Genomic DNA, 23,819 nt, shown 5'->3' on the forward strand with positions numbered 1-23,819 from the left:
AGATTTTCACTCTGCAGCGGAGTGTGCGCTGATATGAAACTTCCTGGCAGATTAAAACTGTGTGCCCGACCGAGACTGGAACTCGGGACCTTTGCCTTTCGCGGGCAAGTACTCTACCAGCACTTGCCCGCGAAAGGCAAAGGTCCCGAGTTCGAGTCTCGGTCGGGCACACAGTTTTAATGTGCCAGGAAGTTTCATTTGCAACTAATGTTCATCACTGTGCTATAGCTCTCATGACTTTGGTCACTGTAGCACATTATGCAGGCATAGTCATATTGCAGTTAGTGTGGTTTTGGCACTTACAGAATGCAACAGTATAATTGTCCCAGAGGCCCACAATATCAATCATCTAGTTTTCAGCCGACTTGCCCTTTTTTGCTAGTGACAAATGAAGTGAGAAGCATTGTTACCACATCATTTTTAATGTCACCTGCTTTAAATATTGTTGAAACTGTCTAAAAATTCGCTTTTCAGTGAAAATGCAGACAAGAGTCTTAGTCACCAATACTTTCAACTTTGCCTGTATGTGTAAAGAGTCAGATGAAGATTATCCTGTGATCATGTTTATGCCAGTGTTGCTGAAGAAAAATGTTCAGAAGCTGAATAACATGAAATTCTCGGTAATAATAATAATAATAATAATAATAATGTAAGTAATGTGCCTCCAGTTGTGGCACATATGCATCTATTGCAGAGGAAAATAAATGCAGCGTAAGGCCAGACTCCAAATAGGGGAGTAGCATGAGGCCCGATGTCACGAGCAGCCACTTGGTGATCGACTTTGAGTACTGTAGGATTCACAGAGTCCTTCAACCATCCAGCTGTGTGTGTTGGGTTCTGCACTGCAGTTTGAAGAACCAGAGTTAAGCCCTCTTCATTGTTATTATTATCTTTGCAGTACATAGTTTGAGTACAGGTTCCTTCACAAACTGTAAACTTTAGCTCGAATGTTTGGCTACTGAATTTAGAATTGGCAGCAGTCCGAGGATTTCGAGCCACTTAGCAGTAGCATTTATAATTTGACTGTGCTCTGCCTAACAGGACAATGTGGAGTGAGAAAGCTTGCAAAATGATGAGAAAACAATTTTGCTCCAGTCAGTGAGATTCGAGGCCAAAGTCGTTTCTGAAGATGTGCTAGGCAGTGATGGGATACCAGTATAACTGTCGTGCACCCTCCATTGTGACAAGCAGTTGTGATGGTGTGGAGTGACATTTCTTTTCATAGCAGGATCCCTATGGTTGTCACCCTTACAGCACAGCAGCACAATACCCCATTTTTTTGCCCTTCATGGCAAGCTATTGTGGACTTACATTTCAGAAAGATAATGGCCACCCACACTTGACGAGAGTTTCTACTGATTATTTTCATGCTTGTCAAGCCCTACCTCACTATCATCATCATCAGTTATCTGCTATATTAGCAGGTCCTTTGCCTCTCCATTTTCTGCGATCCATTGCTTCCTTCTTAAGGCTGCTGTGTGTTGTACCGTCCATCGTGTCATCCAGTATCTGGAATCTCTTCCTTCCTCGCTTCCTTTTCCCTTCTACATAACCTTCTAAAACTGTTTTTATCAGTCCGTCATTCTTTCTTAATATATGCCCAATCCAATTTCTTTTTCTTCTCTTTATTACATCTAGTAACTGTCTTTTCTCTCCCACTCTTCTCAGTACCTCTTCATTTTTTACTCTGTCCATCCAACTTATTCTTTCCATCCTCCGCCATGTCCAGATCTCAAAAGCCTCCAGCCTTTCTCTGTCTTTTTTCCTCACAGTCCACGTTTCAGCGCCATATAGAAGAACACTCCATACGAGACATTTTATGAGTCTCTTTCTGAGTTCTCTGTCCAGACCGCTGCAGAAGATTCTCCTTTTCTTATAAAACGCCTCTTTTGCCATTGCTATCCTTGTTTTAATTTCTGTGGTGCACTTCCAGTCGGTGTCTATCCTGCTTCCAAGATACTTAAAATTTTGCACCTGTTCTAGTGTTTCTCCATTCAGCACAATTTTTATTTCCTTATTTCCTCCTATTGCCAATACTTTTGTTTTATTTGTGTTAATTTTCATTCCATATTTTTTCCGTTAGTTGCAATGGTATCCACCAAATCCTGTAATTCTTTTTCCCCTGTGGCTACAAGGACCATGTCATCAGCAAATCTCAAGCACCCTACTCTTCTTCCTCCAATTTCTACTCCTTTATCATCTAATGAGCATTGGTCAATCATATTTTCCAAGTACAGGTTGAAAAGAGTAGGTGATAATCAGCATCCTTGTCTTACTCCTTTCCCTAGTCTGATCCAGTTTGTACTTTCTCCTCTCACTTTAACTGAAACTTTTTGATTAAGGTACAATGAGTTTATAAGTCTTCTGGTTTTCCAGTCCACTCTCTTTTCCCTCATAATAATCGCCAGCTTGTCCCAAACCACATTGTCAAATGCCTTTTCTAAATCGATGAAGCACATATATAGGTCTCTTCCTTTTTCAATAAACCTTTCTCCCAAGATTCGTAGGAGCCCTATTGCATCTCTGGTGCCCGTATTCCGTCTGAAGCCAAACTGCCTCTCACCGAGATTCTCCTCTATTACTTTTTCAAGTCTTTTATTAATTATTCTTAACATCACTTTCGCTGCATGTGAAATGAGGCTGATTGTCCTGTGCTCGCTGCATTTCTCGGTTCCTTGTTTTTTCGGTAATGGAATCATTACTGTTGTCAAAAAGTCTTCAGGCCATTCACCACTGTCATATATTTTATTACATAACCTCAATATTTCTCTTATTCCATTGTGGTTCAAGCATTTTAGTATTTCTCCCGGTATTGTATCTGTACCTACTGCTTTGCCATTTTTCATTGCAGCAATGGCAGACTTTACTTCTTCCATTATGATGGTCGGTCCTTTCTCTTCATCACTTACACTGTTGTGTGATTCAAGTTCCAGAGTTTCTGGTTTGCTATTTGTGTCATATAGCTCTTTTATATATTCTTCCCATCTCTGGAGGACATCGTCACAATCTTTGTACACTACCTCTTCGTCTTTACTCAAAATTTCCATAGCAGCACTTCCTGCTCTGTTTTGTTCCCATGTCATAGTCTTTACTCTGTTGTATAGTAAGTCGTATCTTCCCTTCCTGTCCAGTTCTTCAATTTCATCACATTCCTCTTTTAGCCATTTTTTCCTAGCCTGCTCTGTTTCTCTTCGCAGTTCATTATTTAACCTTCGGTATATCTTTCTTGCATCTTCAGTGTTCTTGTTTTTCAATTTTCTTCTCTCCTCCATCTTGGAAATCATTTCTTGTGTGACCCATGGTTTTTTTGACCTTTTCCCTTTTACATATCATATATTTTGCTGTCCTGGTTTAATGATTCCTTCTTTCAGCATATTCCAGTACTCATTGGCATTATCAGGTGCTTCTTTGTCTCGTAATGTGTTTAGAAAGTCCCGAGACAGCATTTCTGTAATTTGTTCTTTGTTGGATCTTATCTTCTCTAAATCCCACTTCTTCAGCATGGTCACCTTCTTCAGTTTTTTCATTCTTATTTATATTTCTGCCATAAGTAAGTTGTGGTCACTATTAATTTCTGCACCTGGTAATGTGTGCACCTTCTTCATTCCATTCCTGTATCTTTCTTCTACCAGTATAAAATCGATTTGGTTTCTATATTTATCCCCTGATGATTTCCAAGTGTAGAGCCTCCTCTTATGGTTCTTGAACCATGTGTTTGCCGCTATCAGCTGCCTTTCCCTGCAGAAGTCAATTAACCATTCACCTCTGTCATTTCTCTTTCCAAGACCATGACTGCCTACTGTGTTTCCCTCTTTCCCTTCTCCCACAATGGCGTTCCAGTCTCCCATTACTATTTTGCAGCATTTTTTATTTTCGTCCATTATTCTCTCTATTACATTGTACGTTTCCTCTACAATTTGGTCATCACGTTCTGAAGTTGGCATATACACCTGGACAATCAGTAAATCTTTTTGTGCTCCTTTCAGCCTTACACCAATAACCCGGTCATTTGCATAGTCTACATATTCCACACATTTAGCCAATTCCTTTGTCATAATCATTCCTACTCCATTAATTCCTTTTACTCCTCCTCCTGAGTAGTAGAATACATATTCATCTGACTGCAACTCTCCATGTCCATTCCATCTTACCTCAGCAACTCCTATGAGGTCCGTATGATTCTTTTCCATCTCTCTCTTTTAAGGTTTTCTAGTTTTCCTACTTGTAGCAGAGTTCTGACATTCCAGGTACCAATTCTCATTTTGATTTTTTGCCTCCTTTCAAGTTGTCCCCCCCCCCCCTCCCCCCGGAGATCCGAATGGGGGACTATTTTACCTCCGGACACTGATTTAACATGAGAGGAAGCCATTTTTTGTGCATAAAATGGAGACTGCATTATGCAGGGAAGATAATCTGCGGTGGTATTCCGTTGCCTTCCGCAGTTCTGGAGGCCGCCCCTAACGTGGGATACAGACGCCTTTTGCAGCCGCCCGCTCCGGGTCAGACACTGCACGGGAAGTATAGGTTGGAAAATGAAAGACCCCTAGCCCTCGAAACCTAATAGCGTCAGGGTCGGAAAAGAACAGGAGCTGGCCGAGGGTGGCCAGATAGGAAAGATAAAAGTGAGGAGCCTGGCATAAGTAAGTGGAAGCAATGCCAGGACTCAGCTCGGGGCCCCGTGGTCGCCAGCCACGTATCACTGAGGACAACAACTACCTCACTATATCTCTCCCCAATTGAAAACATTTAGAGCACTATGGGCAGAGCAGAGCTAGCTGGTAATTTTGATGATCCAACATGCCAATTGGCTAGCATTTGGCACAATATCCCTCAGGAGGACATCCAGCAACTCTGTTGATCCATGCCAAGCCAAATAACTGCTTGCATTAGGGCCAGAGGTGAACAAACATGTTACTGACGTGGCCAACTTGTGAAGCTCTTTCCCTTGAATAAACCATTCATTTTTTCTGAAACTGTTTGTTTGTCTGTACATTCAATTCACGTCTACTGATTTCTGTCCCATTCAGATAATTCCTTTGTGCTGTGTCGTGTGTGTGTCTGTGTGTGTGTGTGTGTGTGTGTGTGTGTGTGTGTGTGTTTGAGTGTACAATAAAAATTATGTCACGTTACTCATTTCTGGAAAATCTGTAATTTTATTGTTTGACCTCCATTTCAGGCAGGCCATGTATGTGGTGATGAAAGAGACCTTATAGACAGTCAGCCAACCGGATCCGTTCGCATATCCTTCGGCTACATGTCAACCGAGCACGACGTTGACAGGTTTCTGGAGATGGTGGAGTCAGCTTTCGTAAGAGGCCCGGCGATTTTCGAGACTCCGAAATGGTGGTCAGAGTTTGTTACATTGTACAGGCAAAAATTCCGGGTTGATTCCAGTTGTGTACCCGACAGTTTCGACTTCACAGTGCCGAATTCTACAGAACCTTTGTCACGTAGCTTAATTAGCGCTCGGGAAGCGGGGAAGGTGGAAAAGTACAGTTTCACAAGTTATGTTACTAGACGTGAAAAACACAAAGTAGTATCTAGTCACTTCCGGGATGAGGGAAATGGTGGTGCAGGTGAAGAATTTAACGTGGTTAATGGGAGCAGTTGGTGCACAGATCTTCCAGAGCATGAACGTGAGAAATGCTCAGGTGAAATGAACTGTGAAGTCAAAAAACTGAAGTCACTTCCTCTTCTTAGTGATGAGGAACCTCGAGTACTTCCGGACTCTTTCAGTGACGTGCAAGATTTTGCCGACAGGCTTGACAGTCCGAGAGGGATATGTGATGTGGAGGATCCTAAACAGGAAATTGTGTTGTGTCCAGTAACTTGTAAACATCTCTCTCCTTTGCCCACCACTGAAAACCTCACACGGTCTTGCAGTCATACAAACAATAACGCTTCTGAAGAAGAAGCAAATGGAGACAGCGTTATTTTTCAGCAGAAACTAGTAGCTTCCTCTTTCCGACCTCCGAGGAACAAAGTGTTCAGAGTTGCCAGCAATTTTGACGCTAATAATGAAGCTGAAGAGAACTGTTGTAATCTGACTGTGCAGCCAGAAAAACCACTACAGACTGTGAATGGGTAAGTAAAATTTTCTCTTTTCGGCCTTGCAAATGAGCTGTAGCCTGCATGCCAAATAGTAGAACATCTGACACTCCAGTTGTAGTGTAAGTTGAGATTTTGAGAAATGTTTTACTTGCCTTTCATCACAGAATAGTGTGTGTGTGTGTTTTTTTTAAAGGTTGATTGATTGATTATTGATTCATGTATTTTTATTCAGTTTCTTGACAATGCAACCGTCTTCTCTGTACACATTACCATAGAAACAACGAAATTAAATAATTTTGGAGTAAAAGAGACCACTCGCAGAATAGCAGAAGCATTGAATCATCAACAGGCACACATAAAAGAGAATGAAAACTTGGTAGCTTTTGGAGTAAATCCTTTCTCAGGTTAGTGTACAAATACACACACACACACACACACACACACACACACACACACACACACACACACACCCTACATGGTGCTGGTTGGATGCACAAAGTTAGGAATGCAGTTAGCAGTGCACTGGTTGGGGTGGGAGGTGAGGGTGGGGGAGTATCAGGAGGGGTGGGTAGAGGGAGAAAGAAGTGGTAGGCAGGATGAGTGGTTGGTTGGAGATGGGTAGCTTGCGGCTCAAAGGGAAACAGCAAGTTTTCTGGCTAGAAGATGCAGAAGGAAGGAGTGGCAGGTGCACGGGATAGGCATATGAAGCATAGGTGCCAGAGCTCGAGGGGGGGGGGGGGGGGAGTACACAATGAATGTGGTGTGGAGCAGTGAATTAGGAGCTGGTGGGTGACAGGACAGAGGAAGGGGAAACTTGGTGGTCAACATCGTTCTTGGCAACAGTTTGGAGGTGCTAATTTATCCTGGTGGACAGCTGGTCGGTAGTTGGAACAACTTAAAAGGTTGTCCAGCTTTTGCAGCAGAATTGGTATACGGCACGGCTACTTTCATAGGAAGCCCATCTTCTGATGGGGTAGGAAAATCCTGGCAGAACTGGACTGGGAAGTGCTGGGTGGATGGATTGGACAAGTTTTGCACCAGAGTTTTCCACAGAGCTATGCCTACTACAGTAGTACAAGTTTATATGCCAACTAGCTCTGCAGATGATGAAGAAATTGATGAAATGTATGATGAGATAAAAGAAATTATTCAGATAGTGAAGAGAGATGAAAATTTAATAGTCATGGGTGACTGGAATTCGAGAGTAGGAAAAGGGACAGAAGGAAACATAGTGGGTGAATATGGATTAGGGGAGAGAAAGCCGTCTGGTAGAATTTTGCACAGAGCATAACTTAATCATAGCTAACACTTGGTTCAAGAATCATAAAAGAAGGTTGTATACATGGAAGAATGCTGGAGATACTAGAAGGTATCAGATAGATTATATAATGGTAAGACAGAGATTTAGGAACCAGGTTTTAAATTGTAAGACATTTCCAGGGGCAGATGTGGACTCTGACCACAATCTATTGGTTATGAACTGTAGATTAAAACTGAAGAAACTGCAAAAAGGTGGGAATTTAAGGAGATGGGACCTGGATAATCTGAAAGAACCAGAGGTTGTACAGAGTTTCAGGGAGAGCATAAGGGAACAATTGACAGGAATGGGGGAAAGAAATACAGTAGAAGAAGAATGGGTAGCTCTGAGGGATGAAGTAGTGAAGGCAGCAAAGGATCAAGTAGGTAAAAAGACGAGGGCTAGTAGAAATCCGTGGGTAACAGAAGAAATATTGAATTTAATTGATGAAAGGAGAAAATATAAAAATGCAGTAAATGAAGCAGGCAAAAGGAAATACAAACGTCTTAAAAATGAGATCGACAGGAAGTGCAAAATGGCTAAGCAGGGATGGCTAGAGGCCAAATGTAAGGATGTAGAGGCTTATGTCACTAGGAGTAAGATAGATACTGCCTACAGGAAAATTAAAGAGACCTTTGCAGAAAAGAGGGCCACTTGTATGAATATCAAGAGCTCAGATGGAAACCCAGTTCTAAGCAAAGAAGGGAAAGCAGAAAGGTGGAAGGAGTATATAGAGGGTCTATACAAGGGCGATGTACTTGAGGACAATATTATGGAAATGGAAGAGGATGTAGATGAAGATGAAATGGGAGATACGATACTGCGTGAAGAGTTTGACAGAGCACTGAAAGACCTGAGTCGAAACAAGGCCCCGGGAGTAGACAACATTCCATTGGAACTACTGACGGCCTTGGGAGAGCCAGTCCTGACAAAACTCTACCATCTGGTGAGCAAGATGTATGAGACAGGCGAAATACCCTCAGACTTCAAGAAGAATATAATAATTCCAATCCCAAAGAAAGCAGGTGTTGACAGATGTGAAAATTACCAAACTATCAGTTTAATAAGTCACTGCTGCAAAATACTAACGCAAATTCTTTACAGATGAATGGAAAAACTAGTAGAAGCCGACCTCGGCGAAGATCAGTTTGGATTCCGCAGAAATGTTGGAACACGTGCAGCAATACCGACCCTACGACTTACCTTAGAAAATAGATTAAGGAAAGGCAAACCTACATTTCTAGCATTTGTAGACTTAGAGAAAGCTTTTGACAATGTTGATTGGAATACTCTCTTTCAAATTCTAAAGGTGGCAGGGGTACAATACAGGGAGTGAAAGGCTATTGTCAATTTGTACAGAAAGCAGATGGCAGTTATAAGAGTCAAGGGGCATGAAAGGGAAGCAGTGGTTGGAAAAGGAGTGAGACAGGGTTGTAGCCTCTCCCTGATGTTATTCAATCTGTATATTGAGCAAGCAGTAAAGGAAACAAAAGAAAAATTCGGAGTAGGTATTAAAATCGATGGAGAAGAAATAAAAATGTTGAGGTTCACCGATGACATTGTAATTCTGTCAGAGACAGCAAAGGACTTGGAAGAGCAGTTGAATGGAATGGACAGTGTCTTGAAAGGGGGATATAAGATGAACATCAACAAAAGCAAAACGAGGATAATGGAATGTAGTCGAATTAAGCCTGGTGATTCTGAGGGAATTAGATTAGGAAATGAGACACTTAAAGTAGTAAAAGAGATTTGCTATTTGGGGAGCAAAATAACTGATGATTGTCGGAGTAGAGAGGATATAAAATGTAGACTGGCAATTGCAAGGAAAGCGTTTCTGAAGAAGAGAAATTTGTTAACATCGAGTATTGATTTAAGTGTCAGGAAGTCGTTTCTCAAAGTATTTGTATGGAGTGTAGCCATGTATGGTAGTGAAACATGGAAGATAAATAGTTTGGACAAGAATAGAATAGAAGCTTTTGAAATGTGGTGCTACAGAAGAATGCTGAAGATTAGATGGGTAGATCACATAACTAATGAGGAGGTATTGAATAGAATTGGGGAGAAGAGGAGTTTGTGGCACAACTTGACAAGAAGAAGGGACCGGTTGGTAGGACATGTTCTGAGGCATCAAGGGATCACAAATTTAGCATTGGAGGGCAGTGTGGAGGGTAAAAATTGTAGAGGGAGACCAAGAGATGAATACAGTAAGCAGATTCAGAAGGATGTAGGTTGCAGTAAGTACTGGGAGATGAAGAAGCTTGCACAGGATAGAGTAGCATGGAGAGCTGCATCAAACCAGTCTCAGGACTGAAGACCACAACAACAACAACAACATGATACTTGTGGCAGAGGGTGAGGAGTGGGACTAGAATAGGAGTATATGTAATAAACTTAATAACTGTAAATTTTTATATAATACTTTTCATACTTTTAAATATTTTTCATTATTTTTTATACCACGAGTGGATACTTGGTATACTATGTACACATATTAATAATAGTTATATTTATGTTGTTAATACCTGCCTCGGTAGCCGAGAGCACTAATGCACTGCTTCCCGGACATGGTAGGCATGCTGGCCCCGTATCGAATCTGCCCAGTGAATTAACGATGAAGGCCAGTATGGTGGGTAGCCTGGATGTGGTTTGCAGGTGGTTTTTCACATCCCGCTAGGTGAATACCGGGCTGGTCCCCACATTCCACCTCAGTTACACGGCTCACAGACATTTGAACATGTTTGCACTATTTCATGGATTACACTAGACACAGACAGCTGGGGTACACTAGTTACGTCCCGGGGGTTTGGGGTGCGGCAGGAAGGGCATCTGGCCCCCTTCTGCAGCTAACACTGCCAAATCTGTAATAACACGGCTGACACTGCGTTGGCGTGGGACAAGGCCCAAAGAAAAAAAATGTTTATGTTGTTAATATGTATGAGCAAAATCATAATTTAATCTTAGTTCAATTAAACAGTGACAAAATAACCTTACATTATATGAGCTAAATCACTGTTTAATTGAAAAATAATAAAATAAACTTTCACTGTATCGTTCTGATGTCATATAAAAGTGTTACCAAACAGGAATGACCCACTCAGAGCATTAAACAGCACAGTTGCATCAGGTCGAAACCCACCGCTTATTTGATTACTAATCGTCACGTAGACAATTTCTTCAGTGTGGTATTGTCCTATTAGTTCAGAATATGGGTCATTTCCTTGCAGGAATCATAAATTAAAGTCTGTCTTCAGCTGTCAGAGAATGTGATGGTGTGTGTGTGTGTGTGTGTGTGTGTGTGTGTGTGTGTGTGTGTGTGTGTGTTTTGTCTATTTTTGACAAAGGCCTTGTTGGCTGAAAGCTCATTTTGTGACAGTTTTTTTGTTATGCCCATCTGTGACTCAGCATCTCTGCTATATGGTGAGTAGCAACTATCCTTTTCATAATACTGGATCATAAATTTTCTCTGTCATAGCTCACTGTTTATTTTATAGTACTGCTGCTCACTTGAACATATGACAACACAACTTATCCCTGAGTTAGCTGAAGAAATAATGAAGGAAAAGGTGCGGGCTTGCAGTTATAAAACAACAATGAAACACTACAAAACAACGTTATTTGTGGTCAGTGCACTTTATACATAGGTGCACCCAGTAGTGTTAAAGATTTTCCAAAGATTTTTGCCTCAGTATTTGCTTCTATGTTCTCAGGAAGTTTGTTAACAAAATTTAACTGCTGTGTGGAAAACACCCTTTTGGCAGTGGTGTGTTGTGCTGGGTTGTATGTAAGTTTTCGTTTCATCAGGCAAAATGATCATGAATGTAGCAGTTCTTTTGGAATTTACTGTCCTTACCTATTACATTTATTTTAAAGAATACAAGTATTTACATAATGTAGATGCATGGTAAAGGTGGAATACCAGATATCTTAAACAATTCTTTACATGAGTCTCTACGTTCAAATCCAGACATGATTCTGATGGCCCTTTTTTGCAGTTTGAATTTGCTGATAGCTGCTTTTGAGTTCCTGTAAATGTGATCCCATATTTTAGGTGATAATGAAATTAGGCACAACATACACTCCCTAACTGTTTTCTCACTACAGCAGCATTAACTATGCGACATTTCTTTTGTGTTTGTAAATGGGTCACTCTACAAATAAGTTAAAGCACTATTTTAGCAGTTCCATTAACACAGTGAGAAAATGCTTAGGTTTGAAATGAATATTCCGAAACATGTATAAGGCAGAGCTGGTTGTGTTATAAGCAACGTGGGTTCGATTTATAGCAAACTACGAAGCATTGTATAATTCTGCCACAAGTGCTGATGTCTGACAATGATATCATATTCTGCACATTGATGTGCCATATGTTACATTTAGAAGAAATTATGCAGTATGGTGAAAGTCCGCCAGTGGTACTATGATGAAATGGACCTCATATTCAGCCACAGCTTAACTATGAACATATGAACAAGCATAAGTGTCCAAACATCTATAGCTATCAACCACTCCAGAGGCAGCTCAGTGCTCAACTGCTTTAGCAATCAACTGCAGTCAGGGCAGGATGCAGTTAGATTGCTGTAGCAGTCCACTGCAGCCATAGGGTCATAACATCTTTCAGAGTCTTTGAAGTTAATAAATGGTACAATAAATCTGTCTGAAATCAAAAGAACAGTAAGACAGTGATGTTATATTTTTACCAATTCTGTTTACCGTGTATACTGAATACTTGATAATGAGGACACTATAGTAGAGAAGGAAGGAGTAAACGTAGGAAGCTAGAAGGTCAACAGCATCAGATTTGCTGACGGCATGTTATTGCTCGGAGGTAGAGTGCGTCCGCAAAGTCTCTCTGCAGCGGTGAACTCCCTGTGTCTCAACTTGCATAATGTTGACAGAACGTTTGTGTTGCTGTATAAGCTAGGGGCTGGGATTCACTGCTAGTGGCTGCAATTATGTTGGGAGATGGCGTTCAACATTATTACAATTAAAACAATGAAATTAACTGATTATATACATTACAATTAAATACTCTGTACTCACCAATATCACAGCAGATGCTGGAAATGTTTTCCTCATTCTTGAAGCATAGTTAAACACATTTACATTTATTAGCAAACACCTTTGCCAGTGTTTCTTGTGTAATCGAATGCAGATAATCAATTATTGCTGTCTTCAGTTCATCTATCGTCTTTGGGTTATTTTTATACACATATGTTTTAGCTGTGCCCCAAAGGAAAACGTCGGGGAGGGGCTGAGTGCAGGGGCCAGAGACTTTTTTGTAATTACTCTGTCTCCAGAGATTTCATCTAAAAGTTATAAGAACTGGTGTGCTGTATGAGCAGTAGCATTGTCTTGTTGGAAAAATGAATGATTGATCTAATTTTCATTCAACAGAGCAATAAATGGGTAAATTATTTCAGAACAATAGACATCGGAAATGACGGTAGTATTGAAAAAGATCGGCTCTATAATTCACGCTTGCATTGTGGCAGCCCCTCAAATTTTCTCTGTGTGGAATGGCATGTGAATTTCCTGGTGACAAAATTCATGAATTTTGGGAATTAATGTAGCCAGATAGGTGAAATCAAGCCTCATCAGTGAAAAAGTCTTGATCTAAAACACCAACTTCATGTCAGTTAACAAATTGCTGAAACCATTCACAGTATGCTATTCATTTCTCAAGGTGCATACAATGTAATTGTTGCACAGCAGTAATTTTATAGATATATCCCGAGTTCTTTGGCTATGGACTTACGTGCTGTTGTATGAGAGACTTTAGTCTCTTGCAATAATCTCCTCACTAATTTTTTTGGACTCTGGCTCTGAGCACTATGGGACTCAACTGCTGAGGTTATTAGTCCCCTAGAACTTAGAACTAGTTAAACCTAACTAACCTAAGGACATCACAAACATCCATGCCCGAGGCAGGATTCGAACCTGCGACCGTAGCGGTCTTGCGGTTCCAGACTGCAGCGCCTTTAACCGCACGGCCACTTCGGCCGTTTTTTGGACTCTGCAACGCAATATCCGAAGTGTCGTCAAGCTTCTGTTCTGTTAAAATTTTGGGCTTACTATTTCACGGTTCATGATGAACTGAAACTGTCATCTGGAATTTACGAATTAAATCACTCACAGTTCCACGGTGTGGACACAGTGAAGCAGGAAGATGCAATCTAAATTGCCACCTCACATGCTCCATAATGTTTTTCCGTAAAGTTTCCCCTTGCACGGAAAACTCCTTCCACTAAAAATACTCTCTTCGCAATAGTAAGCATTCTCACTACACTCGGCTTACCCAAGAACTAGACAGTAACACAAATGACACCTGAAATGCACAAACAATGCTACCACCCCCGTCCTACTACTGCAGAGCCACAGAACATGTGCAGGCAAGATTTTAACATGCTGCCAATCTTACACCCCTCAAAGGAGAGACTCGCGAGGCTCACTGCTGTGGAGACACTTTGTGGATGCACAGTACATCAATCTGTTTTTGAAGAACACCATACAGACTTGAAGGGGGGTTGCGAGAGTGCAGAATTAAAATCAGTTCGAAGGAAACTAAGTCAATGAGAGTACGTGGCAAAGAATACATGAAAGTGGAAACAACACATGGTCAAATTGAACAGGCTATAAGTACAAATATTTTGGTAGCTTGATAACTAAAAACTGGGCAAGTGAAAGACAAATAAATTCAAGAATTGCTGTAGCAAAGCAAGCTTTTCAGAAAACGATATGCTTATTATGTACCAAAATGGTGGTAGAGTTCAGGCAAAGGTTGGGTAAATGCTTTGTGTGGAGTGTTTTTCTATATGGCTGTGAAAACCAGACAATGAAGGAGTGAGAAATGAACAAAATTTAAGTATTCGAGATGTTGGTTTTGGACAGAATGAAGAAATTAAATGTGTGGATAAATGAAAGACAGTGAAGTAATGAAAGGCTAAGGGAACACAGAACTCTCCTTAACCTTGTTATGAAAACTGTTGTGGGACAAATACTGTGATGAAAAGGAATTGTAGTAATAGCTATCAAAGATACAACTGGACAGAAGTAAAATAGAAAGGAGAAGAATAAAAATACTGGTTGGAGTGAAAAGAGGAAGATACACTATGTGATCAAAAGTATCCAGGCACCTGGGTGAAAATGATGTACAAGTTCGTGGCACCCTCCATCGGTAATGCTGGAATTCAATATGGTGTTGCCTTGATGACAGCTTCCACTCTCGCAGGCATAAATTCAATCAGGGGCTGGAAGGTTTCTTGGGGAATGGAAGCCCATTCTTCACAGCGTGCTGCACTGAGGAGAGGTATCAATGTCGGTCGGCATTCCAAAACATCCCAAAGATGTTCTGTAGGATTCAGGTCAGGACGCTGTGCAGGCCAGTCCATTACAGGGATGTTATTGTCGTGTAACCACTCCGCCACAAGCTGTGCATTATGAGCAGGTGCTCGATCGTATTGAAAGGTGCAATTGCCATCCCTGAATTGCTCTTCAACAGTGAGAAACAAGAAGGTGCTTAAAACATCAATGTAGGCCTGTGCTGTGATAGTGTCACACAAAACAACAAGGGGTGCAAGCCCCCTCCGTGTGAAACACAACCACACCATAACACCACCACCTCTGAATTTTACTGTTGGCACTACACACACTGGCAGATGATGTTCACCGGGCATTCGCCGTAGCCACACCCTGTCATCGGATCGTCACATTGTGTACTGTGATTCGTCACTCCACACAACAGTTTTCCACTGTACAATTGTACTGTCCACAAATCCACTGTACAATTGACACCAAGCAAGGTGTCGTTTAGCATTTACCGGCTTGATGTGTGGCTTATGAGCAGTTGCTCGGCCATGAAACCCAAGTTTTTGTCACCTCCTGCCTAACTGTCATAGTACTTGCAGCGTATCCTGATGCAGTTTGGAATTCCTGTGTGATGGTCTGAATATATATCTGCCTATTACACATTACAACTGTCTTCAACTGTCGCCAGTCTCTGTCAGTCAACAGATGAGGTCGGCCTGTACGCTTTTGTGCTGTACGTGTCCCTTCACGTATCCACTTCACAATCACATCGGAAGCAGAGGACCTAGGGATGTTTAGGAGTGTGGAAATCTCTCGTACAGACGTATGACACAAGTGACACACAATTACCTGACCACGCTGAAAGTCCTAGCTCTCTCACGATGTCTACTGAGGTCGCCGATATCGGGTACCTGGCAGTAGGTGGCAGCACAATGCACCTAATATGAAAAAACATATGTTTTGGGGGGTGTCAAGATACTTTTGATCACATAGTGTACCAAACTATGAAGCAGTCGGCTTGGAACAGGTTTAGTCTGAGGCAGCAGTGTGGTGACAGAGACATATAAGCTGTCATTCTTAACTTCCTCCATATGTGAATAGAATGTACGGTTCAATGATGCACTTTGTCATTGTCATTAGAGTATAGATGAAGGTACTGACCAGTTACGTGTGGTTAAACATAAAGCAGGACTCACTTTTCTGCCCAGGAAATCTGAAACAGTCACAACACTGAGGCACATCTTCGTGTACCCAGTGAAGTCGTGCGGCGCCATGGCCGTCCCGACGTGGGAGGTGAGTGCGCGCGGCCTGGCCTACGACCGGCAGTGGATGGTGGTGACGTCTGCGGGGGTGGCCCTCACGCAGAAGACGGAGTCCCGGCTGTGCCTCATCGTGCCTCACGTCGATGTCGACAGGAGGATCCTGCAGCTCCACTTTCCAGGTGTGTGCATCTAGGCTGAGCTGGTTTCAAAGTATATTTCAGCTGGACATCTGTGTTAACCACCTAGTTTCATAGGACACATCACAATGTACACACAATCATTCTACATCAACCGTGTACTCCATAAACCATGTACGGTGCATGGCATGTGGCACTACTACTATTCTGTTCCACTCACAAATCGAGCAAGAAAAAACAACTGTCTATAAGCCCCATAACGAGCCCTAATTTTTCTTACCTTGCATTCACATTCCTTGCACACAGTGCACGTTGGCAGCAGTAGAATCATTCTGGAGTCAGCTGCAAGTACTGGCACTCAAAATCATCTCAATAGTATTTTGTGAAAAGAACAATTTCATCTCTCCAGGGATTCCCATTTGAGTTCATGAAGCATCTCCATAGTACTCGTCTGTTGATTGAACCTACTCTTAACAAATCTAGCAGCACGCATTTGAATTCTTCAATGTCTTTCTTCAGTCAGACCTGCTGGGGATCCCAAACACTTGACGAGTACTGAAGAATGGGTTGCTTTGGTGTTATGATGGAGTCTCCTTCACAGTTGAGCCACACTTCCCAAAAATTCTCCCAATAAACTGATGCTAAGCATTTGCCTTCCGTACTACCAACCTCACGTGCTCATTCCATTTCGTATCGCTGTGCAGTGCCACACGTTGATATTTAATCACCGTGATTGTGTCAAGCAGCACACCACTAACACTGTATTTGAAAATTGTAGGATAATTTTTCCTACTTTCTTGTATTAATTTGCATTTTTCTAGATGTAGAGGGAGCTGCCATTTTTCACACCAGGCAGAAATTCTCCTGTTTTTTCCAACAGTCATAAACAATGCTTCCTAAATCCATGCAGATTTGTGGAAGCTGCCATTTGTCACACAAAATAGAAATTCTCAGCCACAATTGATACTTTCTAAAAACGTGCAGATTTGTGGACGGAAGCCTGAAGGTAATTTTATGGGTCCGTTATTTTAGCCTTCTTATATACAGGAGTCACCTGGTTTCCCCCCCCCTCCCCTCCAGTTGCTCGAGACTTTGTGTCGGGTGAGAGATTTGCGATAAATGAGAGCTAAGTAAGGAGCCGGTGCCAAAGAGACAAAGAGAACTCCGTGTAAACAAATCATCATTAACATTATTACTGCATCATCGTCATTATTGGACATTGAATGCTAGATTAAGGATGCCTCCTAGATGTTTCAGTGCATTTTCTATTTGAGTCTGTTCCCAGATTCATTTTTTGCCTTTCTGTACCTCCTAATAATTACCAACATGCCACTTTCTGTTACTCAGCAACCGTCAGGTTTCGACTGATTTTCACATTAAAAGGTCACAGCTCAGTGCCATAACTCATTACTGTTGTAATTACTTCTTTCAGACGTGCTGTAAGCCTAGTTTTGAAATTTTACTAAAAACAATCGAGACCATTTTTACTCTTGTGTTCGTTTATTTATTTTGTTCTCCATCCAGTTGTTGCCTCCTGCGTCATTAAGTACAAAAACTTATCAACCAGTTGTAGCACTTCGTTCCTACAGTTTTCTTTCTGGTTATACATTATTTTACTGTTACATTTTCAGGCCTTTTTCTGTAATTAGTTCTTTTAACTGTTTCAAGTTATTATTAAAGCTTATCAGAATTAGGGGCAGATAGCACAGTGTCATCTGTGTCAGATTTGTGTGATTAACACACATGCCTTCTTTGTTTTCCCAGTGTAATGTTCTGAAAGTATCTCTAGGACCACTGAGAAAAACTTTGGTGTTATGGAATATCCTTGCCTGTTGTTGCTTTCAGTTTCAAATTTCTCTTAATGCCACCTCCTTAATAGTGTGTCAGTTCCTTTGAAAAGTGTGTAGGACCCACACAAAACAGCACTAACAGGGGAACTCAACTGGCACTCACATGAACATAGATGTAAACCGTCACTAGGAAGTCTACTTACAAAGTTTTGAGAACCAGCTTTAAATAATGACTAGGAAAATACTGCAACCTGTCACATACTGCTCACATAGTGGTCGTGGGGCAAGATAACGTTAATTTGGCACGCACAGGAGGCATTCGAACACTCATTCTGCCCACGCTTCATACTTGAGTAGAATTGGAGGAAACCCTAATGTAAGTAGCACAATTTGATGTACCCTCTGCCATACACTTCACAGTGGTTTGCAGACTATGGTTGTAGATGTAGATGTAGATGTAGATGTCTATATAAATGTCTATGCACAGATCTCACAATTTCCATAAATTGTTGACAGATGGGTTGTGAGACGTGTTCCATCAGGTGAATTTGGTGGCCAAGACATCAGAGCTAGTCAAATACTGTGCTCTTCAAACCCCTGCAGCACGATTCTGGTCTCGGGACACGGACAGTTATCATCGTGTCGGAAGATTCCATTGCCATAGGGATGAAGTCGAGTGTGAAGGGATGCAGGTGGTCCGCAATAATATTCACGCAGTCCACAGCTGTCGCAGTTCCTTCGATTACTACTACAGGTCCTGTGGAAGCTCAGGTGACTGTCACTCGTACCGCAGTACTACTGCCCCCGGCCCGCATCGGCGGCGCACTGCACTCTTCGAGGGGCCGTTCGCATCGACACTGGCGTATCCGGACTCGACTGTCGATGTGGTGTTGTCTGACTGGGTGACTCATTTCCTTTGCTCCGCAGTCTAATCACGATAATTCTGTGCCGACTGCAGTAGTAATTGACTGTGTCATTAGATTGACATGCGAATATGCAGGTATGCTCCAGAGAGGCCCGTGTTCGACAGTGTGTGCTGTATGGTGTGCTCTGAAACACTTGTACCTTCACCAGATCATTGCCCGTTCCACTTTATTGAGCAGGAAAGCTTCCGACCTCCACATTCTGTGGTGAGGTCTGGATGTCTGATACCGTGACACTGACTTGTGGTTTCATTGTTATTCAAACATTTTTCATAGACTCTCACAACAGCAGCGCACAGACAGTGGACTAGCTTCATTGTTTCTGAGATGCTCCTTTGCAGGTGCTGGATCACAACTATATGCCCTTTGTCAGAGTCACAGATTTTGTCATTTGGGATCTGTACTGACACTAGAATGATTCCCCGTTCCTCTCTGCTGTTTTTAATATACGAGGGCTGTTCAATAAAGAATGGTCATAACTTTTTGTTGTCATAATTTCTTGCACTAAAATTCAATCTTATGATGTTCTGTTAGCTTAATGTGCAACAAACACACCATAGTAGTTTCATTGTTGGGACTCCTGGTTCCCACCTGTGAAGGTCAGCCACGTTCAGTATCGCCTACCACTGCAGTGGAGGACCACGCGAGGAACAATATGTGGCTTTGAAACTCTGCTTTTGTCTCAACAAATCTTCAGCCGAGTTCTATACAATGTTACAGGAGGCCCATGGAGAGTCTGTTCTTCCCTACAGCACAGCTTGGAGGTGGTTTAAAATGTTTGAAGAGGGGAGACAATAAATTTCAAAGGAAGGTGGACCCGGTGCTCCAATTACTGCTCTTACGGAAGAAAACATCAACACTGCTGCTGTCATTGTGAGAGAGGATCGCCGAATTACCTTAAGATCACTTTCTGAAATACTGAACATTTCATTCCGTGCCACCCACATGTCGGTGATAGAAAAATTACACACGACACGTGTTTGTGCGCGACGGGTTCCAAGACTGTCGATTCCCGAACAAAAGGACATTCGTGTACAGGTCTGCATGCAGTTAAACTTGATGTTAGAGGAAGATCCAAAGTTTCATTCAAATGTAATCCCTGCTGATGAAACTTGGCTACATCATTTTGATCCTGAGAGCAAACAGTAAAGCTCAGTCCGGAAATCTCCTTCATCACCAACCCCCAAAAAAGCAAAATTGGTTGCTTCTTCTGGGCAAATTACGGTTATTTCATTCTTTGATATTCATGGAATGGTTTATCAGCATGTTGTACCTGCACACAGATCAGTAACTGGACAATACTACAGGGATCTCCTGAAAACATTGCAAGACCATATCAGGCGCAAAAGACCACTTTGCCGTGAAGCAGACTGGATACGGCACCACGATAATGCACAGCCGCATTTTGCCAATTTTGTTGCTGAGTATCTTGCAAAAATCAACGTGAAGTTCATCCCTCACCCTCCTTATAGTCCAGATTTAGCCACACGTGACATGAACAAATGCCTTCACGGGAGGCATTATCAATCATCGGAAGCAGTGATAAAGGCTGTGGAGGCGATTTTGAAGGACCTCTCAAAAAATGGTTTCCATGTGCATCACATTCATGGGAGACTACTTTGAGAAGGACCATCATTCTTTATTGAACAGCCCTCATACATTCCTGAGTTAGTCACAGTTCCACTAGGTGACACTAAATCTCATTGTGAGCATTGTACTTTTCTGTGTAGTAATATCGATTGGATTGATGCCTCCATTCTTGGAAACAGTTTATATAGATTTAGTTCAAACTGAGAACTAAGACACCCAGACAAAATTCTATATTTTCGTTCATGATTCCCAAATGGTTCCTTGTAATGCACCGAAAGAAAAAGAAACATTAATAAAATGTAGAACAATGAAATTATGTAGTGAAATTAACTGATAACGGTAATAACTTGTGTACGTATAAAAATTTCCTACATTTTACAAGTTTTAGAGTAGGATGCTTTTGAGAAGGCAAGTGATGTTGAGATGCACAGCAGGAACAGGGAGTATCCTGTGTGATGCTGCAGCCAGTAGCGTTACTGTGCTGTTCCTGACTGCTTTGCAGCATCGACTTTCGTGAGAGTAAGCATGTGATGGTTATTTTGCAATTGTATTGATCAATTGTTCACAACAGGTGACATAAAGTGACCACAATAAATATTAGGTTAGTAACTGATACCAGAATCAGTCCATGTTCATACATATTTTGAGAGATGGTAAATGGAAACAGTGTCTTTCAAAGCCACATACCCCAGCATTGTTAGTTATCATTAAAGGGAACAGCTTGAGCATGCAGTGTGTGACAAAGGCGGTAGTAGTACAAAAAATTTTACGTACTTGCATGCACAACATTTCTGTGTGCATACTCTTTTTAGCTACAGGTGAGGGAAGGGAAAGGAGACATCTGTCAAAAAGATTTCTTGCATTTGCCTGGAACATTTTGGAGCAACCATGAAAAAAAAAAATTAGCATTTTTTCGTGAATAATTGGAACATGTGAGGCAATACTGACCTTACGACTTATCTTAGAAGAAAGATTAAGGAAAGGCAAAACTATGTCTCTACCACTTGTAGATTTAGAGAAAGCTTTTGACAATGTTGACTGGTATACTGTCTTTCAAATTCTAAAGGTGGCAGGGGTAAAATACAGGGAGCGAAAGGCTATTTACAATTTGTACAGAAACCAGATGGCAGTTATAAGAGTCGAGGGGCATGAAAGGGAAGCAGTTGTTGGGAAAGGAGTTGTAGCCTCTCCCCAATGTTATTCAATATGTATATTGAGCAAGCAGTAAAGGAAACAAAAGAAAAATTCGGAGTAGGTATTAAAATCGATGGAGAAGAAATAAAAACTTTGAGGTTCACTGATGACATTGTAATTCTGTCAGAGACAGCGAAGGACTTGTAAGAGCAGTTGAACGGAGTGGACAGTGTCGTGAAAGGAGGATATAAGATGAACATAAGAACAAGCAAAACAAGGATAATGGAATGTAGTCGAATGAAGTCAGGTGATGCTGAGGGAATCAGATTAGGAAATGAGACACTTAAAGTAGTAAAGGAGTTTTGCTATTTGGGGAGCAAAACAAGTGACGATGGACGAAGTAGAGAGGATATAAAATGTAGACTGGCAATGGCAAGGAAAGCGTTTCTGAAGAAGAGAAATTTGTTAACATTCAATATAGATTTAAGTGTGAGGAAGTCATTTCTGAAAGTATTTGTATGGAGTGTAGCCATGTATGGAAGTTAAACGTGGATGATAAAAGCTTTCAAAATGTGGTGCTACAGAAGAATGCTGAAGATTATTTGGGTAGATCACATAACTAATGAGGAGGTATTGAATAGAATTGGAGAGAAGAGAAATTTGTGGCAAAACTTGACCAAAAGAAGGGACCGGTTGGTAGGGCATATTCTGAGGCATCGAGGGATCACCAATTTGGTACTGGAGGGCAACGTGGAGGGTAAAAATCTTAGAGGGAGACTAAGAGATGAATACACTAAGCAGATTCAGAAGGATGTAGGTTGCAGTAGGTACTGGGAGATGAAGAAGCTTGCACAGGATAGAGTAGCATGGAGAGCTGCATCAAACTAGTCTCAGGACTGAAGACCACAACAACAACAACAACAACAATATTGTCCTAACATCTCTGCTGCAGTTTATTTATTTTTACTTTGAGGTGCATGATGTCTGTCAGATTTTGTATCCGTTTTCAACTGTCTGCTACATAAAAGGAGAAAAACACATATCAGAGTACATACGTAGCGTCAAACTACACTGTCAAGTCACATTAAGGTGACCACCTGTCAAAGCCTTTTGCTGTGCAGATTACTTTATGAGACATGAAGGAAGAAGTCAGTGAAGTTTTGGACGGTGCTGACAGGCGTGTGGAGCTACGCTAACTCCAGTGCTGTGGCCAGCTGCACTACGTTTCTCAGGTGAGGATCCGTGGTACGAAAACCTCAATCGGTGGTCCCACAGATTGTCAGTCGTGTTTACATTTTGGAGTTCGGTGGCCAGGGGAGTACAGTAAAATCATTTTGGGGCTCCTTGAACCACGTGTGTACACTGTGAGCTGTGTGACACATTGCATTGTCCTGCTGGTAGATGGCTTTGTGCAGAGGAAACATGAATTTTGTTTTATGGGTCAGCACGGTCTCCAGTGATAGATGTGTATTTGTGTTGAGATCCACTGTGCCTTTCAGAATGACAGAGAATGCCACAAAAACATTCCCCAGAGCATAATGTTCCCCACTCCAGCCTAGACTCTTCTGACGATTGTCACAGGGCCGACCACAGCGACGGCCGTCTGTCCGGTGGAACGTCAAATGTGACTGATCTGAAACGGCCACCTGTCACCACTCGGTGTACATCTAGTAGCAGTGTCGGCCTGCAAATTCCAGCCTTTGTCGCTGATGAGCAGCTGACAGCACGGATGAATGAACCGGGCACTTGCAGCGGAGGCCCGAAGAGAGCGACAATCTCTGAACGGTCATCGGGAGTACACTGTCGGTAGCATCTCAGTTTGTCTGGCTGGTCGTGCGCTTGACACCTGCGTGTCTATTTGCCTGTACATATTTATGCAGCTCTGATTCACCCCTTTCATCTAGGGCATCATTCCCGTCAAAGTGTGAGAACATTTTTGAAATGATACAGAGTCGTTTAACTGAGGTTGGCTGTGGGTAGCAAACCAGTATTCACCAAGTCAGATATGAGAAACAACCTAAAATTCACATGCAGGCCGGGTGGGACACTGGCACTTGTTGTTAATCTGCCGACTGGACTCAATCTGGGGCTGGTGTGCACCCGCAAATCGCAGAAGTGGTGTGCTAATGTGTGTAGCTATACGGGCAGGTTACTAAACTGCTTGAAGTTTTTCTAGTAAATTTGGAAGGAAGCTGCTGCTTTGGAAAAAATCCTGCTACATCTTCAGTTGTACTAAACACCTGCTGTTCATCTTTTATTGACAGCTTGATACCTATCTGACAACACTGATATTTTTCAAAGAAAATAGTTAGCGACATCTGTAAATATTG

General features: G+C 41.8%; 1 protein-coding gene across 1 annotated transcript in view; it reads left to right on the top strand.

Moving 5' to 3' along the window:
• The window catches only part of LOC126214864 (molybdenum cofactor sulfurase 3), a 161,551-nt gene that overhangs the window by 88,179 nt on the left and 49,553 nt on the right, over positions 1–23,819 (top strand). Inside the window, 2 exon segments of the mRNA XM_049941502.1 lie at positions 5,177–6,084; positions 15,862–16,094. Coding sequence (XP_049797459.1) covers positions 5,177–6,084; positions 15,862–16,094 — 1,141 coding nt within the window.

The sequence above is a fragment of the Schistocerca nitens genome, chromosome 12, assembly GCF_023898315.1.
Source record: "Schistocerca nitens isolate TAMUIC-IGC-003100 chromosome 12, iqSchNite1.1, whole genome shotgun sequence".
NCBI lineage: Eukaryota > Metazoa > Arthropoda > Insecta > Orthoptera > Acrididae > Schistocerca > Schistocerca nitens.